Source organism: Cnephaeus nilssonii (genome assembly GCF_951640355.1).
Source record: "Cnephaeus nilssonii genome assembly, chromosome: 14".
NCBI classification, from domain to species: domain Eukaryota; kingdom Metazoa; phylum Chordata; class Mammalia; order Chiroptera; family Vespertilionidae; genus Cnephaeus; species Cnephaeus nilssonii.
The window spans coordinates 73,927,068-73,939,372 of NC_137085.1; the positions used below are offsets into that span (position 1 = coordinate 73,927,068).

A 12,305-nucleotide genomic window follows, 5' to 3' on the forward strand; every position below is an offset into this window, starting at 1 on the left:
GGAATCTGTAGCCCAAAACGCCTAGAAAACATGGACTGTGACAATTTTAAGTTTTCTCCCCTTTCTCCTTCATTTTTCAATATGTAAAGAAAATGCCTTCTTAAAAAAAGTCAAGGACACAAAATTAAGACTGTCAGTAAAATTAACAATTTAGGCTAATTTAACATTTTGTATCATAAGAACAAGAGCGCCCATCGGGCATTTATATCTACACTGGAATTTTAACTACACCAAACTGTAAGTCCAAAATTAAATACACTGTGTAAGTGACCAATCCAAGCTAAAATGATTTTTTTTTATGTTGATAGTTTTTTAATTTTTTTATTTTATTCCTGTGAATTCTTTTTTTAACTTTAAATTCTTTATTGTTTAAAGTATTACATAAGTCTCCTTTTAAAATGATTTTTACTAGACAACAAATTAAGTGGGAAAATAGCAGTCTAAGTGTATTTAAGATTATTAAATCCGAACATCAAAATTATTCTCTTAAATAGATATTTTATTTCAGTCCTTGATCCTACAGTCTTTTTAGTAGTTTGTTATCTCACATATACAAAATCTATATTTGTTATCAAAGGATCTTTTAAAAGTAAAAATTATGTGCAGATTTTTAAATTGTTGTTGTTGCTGGTTTTTTCTTGTTTGTTTTTAGGGGTATATATTTATAATTTATAGAAATACATGAATAGCAAATGTTGACAGAAGTATTGCTAGATAATACTTTCCCTGAAGTGTTGACTAATAAAGCCTCAGTTTTAGGAAACTGAAAGATATACTTAGCTCTGACTGATGTGAAAAAATTAAATATGGATTTAAATTTATAGCAAATTTTGCTTCAAAATAGCTTCAATATTTTCTTTACTTCTGGTTGTCAAGATTCTGTTTGATCTTATTTTTATTTTTAATTGATTAGAACCATTTTCCAGTTGCAAATTCTTTTCTTTGTTAACTCCTGTTTGTCTCCTCCTCAAAGCACGATGAGCAGCATCTGCTGGATTACAGTAAGCAATAAGTTGTGAGCTTTTCCCTTGTGAGGCCAGAATGGTCACGTGGTATTCTAGCTTAAACTTCTATTTATTTTGAGAAAGTTGTTAAACTAGAAAAAAGAAAATAGTGTACCAGACTATAATATTAAATCCTTTACATTTGTTTATTAAGTGTACTTTTACAAAATACCACGAAATAGACTTGTACAAGTTATCTGCCCAAATTTAATTCCTTTCCAGTATGATAGATTTGATGTCATTCTCTTGACATTTTCTAATATTTCTGTCATAGCCTGGAGAGCCTGACTGTCAAGAACCCAAAGGTGCAGAACCACCGGCAAAAGATGCATGTGGTCTATGCAGTGATCTCAGTGACGATGAATTGGTGGACAACTCAAGAGTCAAATCTGCCAGAGGCAAAGCATCTGACTCAAGTAAAGCTTCTGGTCCTCCTGGACAGTTCACCTTACTCCAGTGTGGTTTCTCTCAATTGCTCGAGACAAAATGGAAAGCAGTTGATGACAGTGATGAAAATACTGCATCTGACAATGAAAGTCCTGATGAGCAGCCCCCATGCCTTTCAGCAGAAGCCAAAGATGTTGGTTGTCAGAAGAATCAAGTCCCTCGTGGTACTTCAAAACATCAGAAATTAGCTAATATCCTAAAGCCAAGTGAAAAATGTGTTTTTGATAAAAGTAAAAAGATTTTAGAACAGTCTGTTTCTTCTGAGTCTGATAAGAAAATTTTTAAAAATACAGCTGATGACCATTGCATTTTACAGAATGACACAGAATCGGAAAATAGTGATGTCATCCTCCCCACACAATATACAACTCAGAAATCCCATAAGAGCAGTATGAAGTCTAGGCCACCCGCGGATAGATCTGAAGATTCTGAAACAGAAAACCCTATAAAAATAACAAATGATGGTGATGATAGAAAGACCGATGTCAGAGGAAGTGGACTAATTTCAAAACAATTAAATCCTAAGAGCAGGACGCTGAAGTCTATTATGAAAAGAAAAGGTAGTAGTGATATTAGTGATGAGTCTGATGACATCGACATTTCCTCCAAGTCAAGAGTAAGAAAACAAAGAGCAACTAGTTCTTTGAGGTTCAAGAGAAAAAAGGAAAATAAAAGGGAACTTGACACTTTTTCTAAAACAATGAAGAAAGCAAACCAACTGTATGCAACAGATGAAGATTGTAATTCTCAGGTTATTGATGATTTTTCATCCTCAGATGATGACTTTTTTGTTAGCCACATCGATTTCTCCAAACAGAAACATAGACCAAAAACTATTAAAGATAAAATTGGTTTCTCTTCAAAATTGCCTCGGCATAAGAAAAACAACACTTTAGTACCAAGAAAACCAATGAAATTTTCAAATGACAGCATTGCCAATCAAGAGCAGATGTATGAATCAATGGATAAATTTTTAGGTAACTACAGATACTTTCTGAAAATTTACTTGTTTTGTTAAATAGTTCTGTAAGAGATTCTTGAATTAGCTTGTGAAATAGCTCTTTATAATCGAGATGCTACAGTGAGGAACAAATAGGAAAGTGAGTGTGTGGCAGGATAAAGGGAAGACCACCTAGGTCAAGGTAGAAAACTTTGTCATCTCCCCCAGAATCCTCTACATTGCCCCACCACCATCTTTGTTGGGTTAATTTGCATACTCCTGATTGGCTGGTGGGCACAGTGAAGTGACAGTCAGTTTGCATGTTTCTCTTTTATTAGTGTAGATGTATTTATGTATACATGTATTTATATACATATATGTGCATTTTATATATGATTAAATACTTCATGAATTTATATTGATACTTGCATATTTATATTGATAATTTGAGACTATAGAGCTTTTATTAAACCTCTTATGTGTTACATTTGTATAACCATTTCCTCTATAATGCTAATTCTGGTTCTTAAGCATATAGGTAATGATTTAATTATAATGTTCCATAATTACTCATTTGTTTTATCCCATATTATATAAAAGTCATAAAAGTAAAAATACCAATAATACTACATTATGATTCCTGAAAACATACTCTCCCATTTCTTCCTATTTTTAAAGTAGATATACTATGTCCACAGTGTTGGAACTTGCAGACATTGTGTTACATAGCCTCCCCTCTTAGAATTAATTTATTCTTGGTTTGCAGGTAACTATAAATTGAACACTCCCCATTAGTCCTTATGTCAATGTTTCTCAAGTCATTTTGGTCTTCTGAAGCTTGTTTTCTAGAAGCTCCCTCAGGAAGTACTCATGAGAATAATCTCTGAGATTCTTGTTGATAACAGTTTATGCCCTTTATACTTAAAAGTCATTTTTGCTAGATATAAAATTCTTGGCTCACATTTTCTTAAGTAATTTAAATATGTAGCTTTATTTTCTTCTGACATGAAGTGCTGTGTTATGTGTCTGTCTGTTTGTTTGTTTTTCTAGACGCTCAAAGCATTTTTTGTTCTTTTCATTATTGTCCAGTAAGTCTGGGTGTCTAAGATCACAATGCTAACATGGTTAGGTTTTTGGTTAGGGCCCTTTGCCTGGTTTACTGATGGCCCCCTTGTTGCTGTGTCTCACCTGGTGGAGAGATAAATCATCTCTCTTCTGTCTCTTCATATAAGGGCACTAATCCCATTCTTTAGGGCCTACCCTGGTGACCTAATTGTTTCCCAAAGTCCAACTGCAAATTCCGTGGCCCTGGGGTTAGGACTTCAACATATGAATTGAGGTTCTGGAAAGATGGCGACCGGCAGGAAGGTAGGGAGGGAGAGAGTGTGAGAGAGTGAGGAACCCATAGAGGAAAGTAGACATGTGTGGTGTGGTGTGGTGTGTGTGTGTATGAGCTAGGGACAGTTAAATTCTGCAGGTCTTCCAAGGGGCTGCCAAACTGGGCAGTCTTAGACGGCGGAGCCCCGTGCACAAAGCGGACACTTCTCGGTGGCTGGTGCGGGCACGGAGACCACGCCATCTTGAGAAACAGAGCTGCTTGAGACCAGGATCCTGGCTTCAGACACAAACCAGGACCCTGCAGCCACTGGGGACAGAGAATTGCTATCACAGCTTCAGACCAACAGACAACAAGAATCCAGACTTCCTGGCAGCAGATTTCCGTGAGTCAAAGAGCCTATCCCCCTCCCTGCAGGTGCGGATAGCGCCATAGTAACTGATAGACCCGCCTCTCGCCCAAGCTGCAGAGTACACGCGCACGGGCGCGCTCCCCTTCAGGGAATATAGCGCAAAGGACACAGCTCCCCTTCGGGGAATCTGAGAGCGCTTACGGAGGGCTCCCTTTCGGGGAATTTGGCGCATGGGACGGACGCAGCTTCCCTTCAGGGAATCTGAGAGCGCGCACAGAGGGCTCCCCTTCAGGGAATTTGGCACACGGGACAGACGCAGCTCCCCTTCCGGGGAATCTGAGAGCGCACACGGAGGGCTCCTGTTTGGGGAATTTGGCGCAAGGGACGCAGCTCCCCTTCGGGGAAGCTGAGAGCTCAGCGCACGGAGGCAGCGCCCCTTCAGGAATTTGAGAGTGCGCGAAGCCCTAGCCGGTTTGGCTCAGTAGAGAGAGCACACACAGGACGCAGCTCCACTTCAGGGAATTTGGCACGCCGGACACAGCTGCCTGGGATCCCTGACTCACAGTGCATTCACACTAAGAGCCAGTGACTCCAATTGTTGGTGCATGCACACACAGGGACCCTGATTCTCAATGAGAAGCTGCAAGAGGCAACAGAGACTCTGACACTCGATTCTTGGTGCAGACACAGGGAAACTCTGACTCCTGGCACGTGCTAAGGAACTCATTTTCGGCACATACCAACAGTGTGGTGCAGACAGGGCCCCTGATTCTAAGTGTGCACACGAGACCACACGGAACACCGGGGACACTGACCCTGGGCAAGGCTGGTTCCCACCAACCAATGGCAGCCACACGTCCTAGTGTCAGAGCACTTCAGTGAAACTCGGGTGGTGCGAAGTTCCCACAGCACACAGGCCAGGTCCACGCAAACGGAAGCTTGAGCTTTCTGGTAATAGCCAGAATGGGGATTCGAAATAACTCACAGAGGAAAGAAAATGTGGAGTCGCCAAGAAAGGAAATTAGTGAAACTGAAGCTTGCAACATGACCGAAAAGGAGTTCAGAGTAATGGTCGTGGAATTTATACATCAGATGGATGAGAAAATCAACAACTTATGCAAGAATCAGGAAGAAATGAAAAGTGATATAGCTACAATCAAAAACACCATGGAAAGTTTCAACAGTAGACTAGAAGAAGCAGAGGACTGAATTAGTGAGTTAGAAGATCAGGTACAGAAACAAGCTCAATCTGAACAGCAATTGGAGAAAAACATTAAAAAGCAGGAGGAAAGCCTAAGGGAGCTTCGGGACAACATGAAACGAAGTAGCATACGTATAATAGGGCTGCAAGAAGGACAAGAAGAGCAGCAAGGATTAGAAAATCTATTTGAAAAAATAATGACAGAAAACTTCCCGGATATGGGGAAGATAAAAGTTACACAAGTACAGAGAGTCCCAAGCAGGATCAACCCCAAAAGACCCACACCAAGACACGTCATAATTTCAATGTCAAATATAAATGACAAAGAGAATCTTAAAGGCAGCAAGAGAGAGATAGAGAGTTACCTACAAAGGAACACCCATCAGATTGTCAAATGATTACTCAACAGAAACACATCAAACTAGAAGAGAATGGAAGGAGGTATACAAAGTGTTGCAAAGCAAAGGACTGAATCCAAGAATACTCTATCCAGCAAGGCAATCAATCAAAATTGAAGGGGAAATCAAGTGGTTTGAAGACAAAAAAAGGCCAAAGGAGTTTATCACCACCAAACCAGCAATGCAAGAAATGCTAAAGGGAATACTGTAAAAAGAAGAAATAAACAGGTAAGAAGGAACACAGACACAAAAATAGATATGACTACAAACAAATACCTTTCAGTAATAACTTTAAATGTAAACGGACTAAATGCTCCAATCAAAAGACATCGAGTGGCTGAATGGATTAAAAAACATGACCCATATATATGCTGTCTACAAGAGACCCACCTCAGAACAAGAGACTCACACAGATTGAAAGTGAAGGGATGGAAAAATATCTTTCAGGCAAATGGAAATGAAAAAAAAGCTGGGGTAGCAATTCTTATATCTGACAAAATAGACCTCAAAGTAAATGCCATCACAAGAGATAAGGAAGGCCACTTCATAATACTAAAGGGAGAAATCCAACAAGAAGAAATAATTCTGGTAAACATATATGCACCCAATATAGGAGCACCCAAATACATTAAAAAAAACTCCTGGAGGATATCAAGGGAGAGATTAATAGCAATACAATCATAGTAGGAGACTTTAATACCCCACTATCACCATTGGACAAATCCTCTAAACAAAAAATCAGCAAAGAAACATCAATCCTAAATGACTCACTAGGCCAGATGGAATTAATTGACATCTTCAGAACATTTCACCCCAAAGCCACAAAACATACATTCTTCTCAAGTGCACATGGGTCATTTTCAAAGATAGACCATATGCTGGGACATAGGCAAAGTCTCTTCAAATTCAAGAAGATAGAAATCATATCAAGCATAGTCTCAGATCACAGTGGCATAAAACTGGAAATCAACTACAATAAATACAATCTAAAGAAATCAAACACCTGGAGACTAAACAGCGTGCTATTAAACAATGACTGGGTCACCAGAGAGATCAAGGAAGAAATAAAAAACATCATGGCAACAAATGACAATGAAAACACAACAATCCAAAATCTATGGGACACAGCGAAAGCAGTCTTGAGAGGGAAGTTCATAGCTCTAGAAGCCTGCAAAAAACAAGAAACAATGGTAATAAATTACCTAACCCTACAACTCAAAGAGTTAGAAAAAGAGCAGCAAGAAAAGCCCAGTGTAAGCAGAAGGAAGGAAATAATAAAGATCAGAGCGGAGACAAACAACATAGAGACCAAAGAAACAGTATAAAAGATCAACAAAACCAAGAGCTGGTTCTTTGAAAGGATAAACAAGATTGATGAAACTCTAGCCAGGCTCACCAAGAAGCAAAGAGAGAGGACCCAAACAAACAAAATCAGAAATGAAAGAGGTGAAATAACAACAGACCCCACAGAAATACAAAGGATTGTTACAAAATACTACGAACAACTCTATTCCAACAAACTGGACAACCTGGAATAAATGGACATATTCCTAGAAAAATATAACCTTCCAAAACTCAATCAGGAAGAATCTAAACAGCTCAATAGGCCAGTAACTATGGAAGAACTTGAAGCAGTCATCAAAAAGCTTCCGGCAAACAAAAGCCTGGGGCCTGACGGCTTCACAGGAGAGTTTTACCAAACATTCAAGGAAGAACTAAAACCTATCCTCCTCAGACTATTCCAAAAAATTCAAGAGGAAGGAACACTTCCAAACTCCTTCTATGAAGCCAGCATCACCCTAATAACCAAAACCAGATAAAGACAACACAATGAAAGAGAATTACAGGCCAATATCCCTCATGAACATAGATGCCAAAATCCTCAACAAAATTCTAGCAAATCGGCTCCAGCAGTACATTAGAAAGATCATACACCATGACCAAGTAGGATTTATCCCAGGAATGCAAGGATGGTACAATATCCGCAAATCAATAAACGTGATACACCACATGAACAAATTGAGAGATAGAAATCACATAGTCATATCAATTGATGCAGAAAAAGCATTTGACAAAATCCAACACCCTTTCTTGATAAAAACTCTCAACAAGGTGGGAATAGAAGGCTCATACCTCAACATAATAAAAGCTATATATGATAAACCCACAGCAAACATCATACTCAATGGACAAAAACTAAAATCATTTCCCCTAAGAACAGGAACAAGACAGGGATGCCCACTCTCACCACTCCTGTTTGACATAGTACTGGAAGTATTAGCCATTGCAATTAGACAAGAAGAAGAAATAAAAGGCATCCAAATTGGAAAAGAACAAGTAAAGCTGTCTTTATTTGCCGATGACATGATATTGTATATAAAAAATCCGAAAGACTCCGTCAAAAAACGAATAGACTTAATAAATGAATTCGGCAATGTAGCAGGATACAAAATTAACGCCAAGAAATCTATGGCCTTTCTATACACCAATAGTGAACTTACAGAAAGAGAGACTAAAAAAGCAATCCCATTTACCATCACACCAAAAAAAATAAGATACCTAGGAATAAACTTAACTAAGGAGGTAAAAGACCTATACGCGGAAAACTACAGGACACTGAAAAAAGAGCTAGAGGAAGATGTAAACAGATGGAAGAACATACCATGTTCATGGACTGGTAGAATCAACAGAATTAAAATGTCCATACTACCCAAAGCAATCTATAGATTCAATGCACTCCCCATTAAAATACCAACGGCATATTTCACAGACCTCGAAAGAACTCTCCAAAAACTTATCTGGAATAAAAAAAAGACCCCGAATAGCCACAGCAATCCTGAGAAAGAAGAATAAAGTAGGAGGGATCTCAATACCAGATTTCAAGCTGTATTACAAAGCCACTGTTCTCAAAACAGCCTGGTACTGGCACAAGAACAGACATATAGATCAATGGAATAGAATAGAGAATCCAGATATTGATCCAAACCACTACGCTCAATTAATATTTGACAAAGGAGGCATGAACATACAATGGAATAAAGACAGTCTCTTCAATAAATGGTGTTGGGAAAATTGGACAGATACATGCAAAAAAATGAAGCTAGATCACCAACTTACACCATACACAAAAATAAACTCAAAATGCATACAGGACTTAAACATAAGACGGGAAACCATAAAAATACTAGAGGAATCCACAGGCAGCAAAATCTCAGACATATGCCAAAAGAACTTCTTCACTGATACTGCCCCTAGGGCAATGTAAGCTAAAGAGAAAATAAACAAATGGGACTACATCAAAATAAAAAGCTTTTTTACAGCAAAAGAAACTATCAACAAAGCAACAAGAAAGCCCACTGTATGGGAGAACATATTTGCAAATTGTATCACTGATAAAGGTTTAATCTCCAACATCTACAGGCAGCTTATACAACTTAATAAAAGGAAGATAAATGATCCAATAAAAAATGGGCAATGGACCTAAATAGAATCTTTTCAAAAGAAGACAGAAGGAAGGCCAAGAGACACATGAAAACATGCTCAACGTCACTAATTATCCGAGAGATGCAAATCAAAACAACAATGTGGTACCATCTCACACCTGTCAGGATGGCTATCATCAACAAATCAACAAACGACAATTGTTGGCGAGGATGTGGAGAAAAAGGAACCCTCGTGCACTGCTGGTGGGAATGTAGACTGGTGCAGCCACTGGGGAGAACAGTATGGAGTTTCCTCAAAAAACTAAAAATGGAACTCCCATTTGACCCAGTAATACCACTCCTAGGAATATATCCTAAGAAACTGGAAACACCAATAAGAAAGGACATATGCACCCCTATGTTCATAGCAGCACAATTTACAATAGCTAAGATCTGGAAACAGCCTAGGTGCCCATCAGCAGATGACTGGATCAGAAAACTATGGTACATCTACACAATGGAATACTATGCTGCCATAAAAAAGAAGGAATTCTTACCATTTGCAGCAACCTGGATGGAATTGGATAACATTATGCTAAGTGAAATAAGCCAGTCAATGAAAGAAAAATACCACATGATCTCACTCATTTATGGATAATAAAGAACATTATAAACTGTTGAACAAAAAGATAGATACAGAGACAGTAAAGCATCAAACAGAATGTCAAATTACAGCAGGAAGGTTAGGGAGAGGTGGGGAAGATAGATCAACCGAAGGACTTGTATGCATGCATATAAGCATAACCAATGGATGCAAAACTCTGGGGGGTGAGGGCATGTATGGAAGTGGGGTGGGGTGGGGCAATGGTAAGATATGTACACATATAATACCTTAATTAAAAAATGAGAAAAAAATAAAAATAAAATAAATAATAAAATAATAAAATAAAAAGTAAAAAAACATATGAATTGAGGAGGAACATTCAGTCCATAACAGTGTTGGTCAGTATTCTCATAATATAGTTTCAACTTGGTTTTTATTTTAGGAAAGCTTTCTTATACTAGTGTTTTTAGTTACTTATTTTATTGGTCTTCTTCAGAGACTCCTGTGATCCAAATGTTCACTCTTCTTTACCTGAATTTGTCACATTCTCTCAAATCCTTTTTTATATCTTTTTAATTTCTTTTTGCTTATCTGTTGTGTTCATTCCATCTTATGTTCTTTCTAGTTTAGTCTATTTCTGATATAATTTTTTTAAAATACTTTTTATTGATTTTAGAGAGGAAAGGAGAGGGAGAGAGAGATAGAAATATCAATGATGAGAATCATTGATCAGCTGCCTCCTGCGAGGCCCCTACTTGGGATCGAGCCTGCAACCCAGACATGTGCCCTGACTGAGAATCCAACAGTGACCTCCTGGTTCTTAGGTCAACACTCAACCACTGAGCCAGACTGGCCAGGCTGAAATAATTTTTTTAATTTCTGAGTTTTTCCTGAGTTCTGCCGCCTATTTCTAAGTTATTTTAATTCTGATTTATGTTGTTGTTTTCTGTGTTTTATCATTTTCTTGAACTCTTTTACCTTATTTTGAAATCAGTTACTGTTTTAATTTGTTTTGTGAGCACATGTATCTGGCATGTTTTCATTATAGGGATAAATTCTGCTGCTTATTCTCTCATAATTTTTATGAGAGTTGACCCTCTTCCTGATTATAAAAAAATTTCCCTGAATTTTTTAAATGAGGCAGAGTTTAGGAACATTTTTGTAACTTCACAAAGATCCATATCTGTGACCTTTGGATAATCTTCAAAACTGTGGTGGGATTTCCTGTCCCTATCCCTTCCCCTCCTTTGATGGATCTTCTCATTTCCTCATTCCTGTCTTTCTATCCTGCTCCTTTTGACTCCCTTCCGGAAGTTTTTCCTCGTTGTGTGGCCCTGACCTGGAAGCCCCTGTGGGTCAGTTGGGGAAGTTCCTGAGTGCTAGCCTGCTCCAGCCCTCAGGCTTTCTTGCCTCCACCCCATGTACCCACTCAGCCTTGGAGAGTGGGAACCTTCCCAGAGTTCAGCTGCTACCTCTAGTTGGCCCATTTTGCTTCCCAGTGAATACTAGTACTTGTTGGCTCTTCTGTGGTCTCCTGTTCTCAGATCTAGCAGGTGCCATTCTGCTACTTCCTTCTTCCTTCACACAGGCCCTGGTGCTATGCAGAGTGTATAGCTGCTGGTGGGTTCCCCACGTGCTTGTATTTTAGGGCTCACTTGGGTATCTGCTCATCTAATTTCGTAGTGAGTGCTGTGTGTGGCGTTGGTTTTGCTCTCTAATTGCTGTCTGCTCTCTGTAGGGATTCAGAGAGATGGAAGAACTGCTTCCCCTGCCACCACCACCTGCCGAGAAGCCATTTAGTGATTTTAAGAGTTAGTTCCCAAAAAACTATATGAAAGAAGCTAGTGTATAAGCAAGGATGCAGTGATGTGGAAACATTAATCATTGTGATTAACTTATTTGCAAATCAGGCTTTCTTTTGCAGTTATTAGTAGTCTCATTTAAAATTCATGATGGGCGCTGGCCGGTTTGGCTCAGTGGATAGAGCATTGGCCTGCAGACTAAAGGCTCCCGGGTTCGATTCTGGTCTAGGGCACATGCCTGGGTTGTGGGCTCGGTCCCCAGTAGGGGGCGTGCAGGAGGCAGCCAATCAATGATTCTCATCATTGATGTTTCTATCTCTCTCTTCCTCTCTGAAATCAATAAAAATATATTTAATATTCATGATAGTATACATTCTGATACCCTTGTAACTAATTACTGGACTATCCTTTGGTTTGTGTGCTACAACTAGATTTTATGTTTGAGGAATTATTGCATAAACTATTTTTTTTTTAAATCAGCTGAGGTTTTTTTGTTTGTTTGTTTGCTTTTGGTTTGGATTTTATTGTCCAAAAGATGTCAAGAGCTAGTGTGGAACTAATGCTATTTTGAGTAAGGTATAAAATTTATCATCAAAATTAAGAAAAATCTGAGTAAATTTTCTACCAGAAGAATCTTTTTGAAGGTTTTATTTTTATTTTATTTATTTATTTTTGGTTAATCCTCACCTGAGGATATATTTTTTTTCCCCATTGATTTTCAGAGAAAATGGAAAGGAGGGGGAGAGACAGAGAGAAACATCGATGTGAGAGATACATCAACTAGTTGCCTCCCACATGT

General features: G+C 38.5%; 1 protein-coding gene across 5 annotated transcripts in view; it reads left to right on the top strand.

Moving 5' to 3' along the window:
• ERCC6L2 (ERCC excision repair 6 like 2) overlaps positions 1–12,305 on the top strand; it is a gene marked incomplete at its 3' end in the record, with an annotated part of 180,817 nt that overhangs the window by 133,350 nt on the left and 35,162 nt on the right. For all 5 annotated transcript variants that reach the window (XR_013814485.1, XM_079790097.1, XM_079790099.1 and 2 more), the window contains one exon: positions 1,279–2,428. Coding sequence is in view for 4 of the 5 variants with exons in the window: in XM_079790097.1 (XP_079646223.1) it covers positions 1,279–2,428 (1,150 nt within the window). The remainder of the gene's footprint in view (positions 1–1,278; positions 2,429–12,305) is intronic.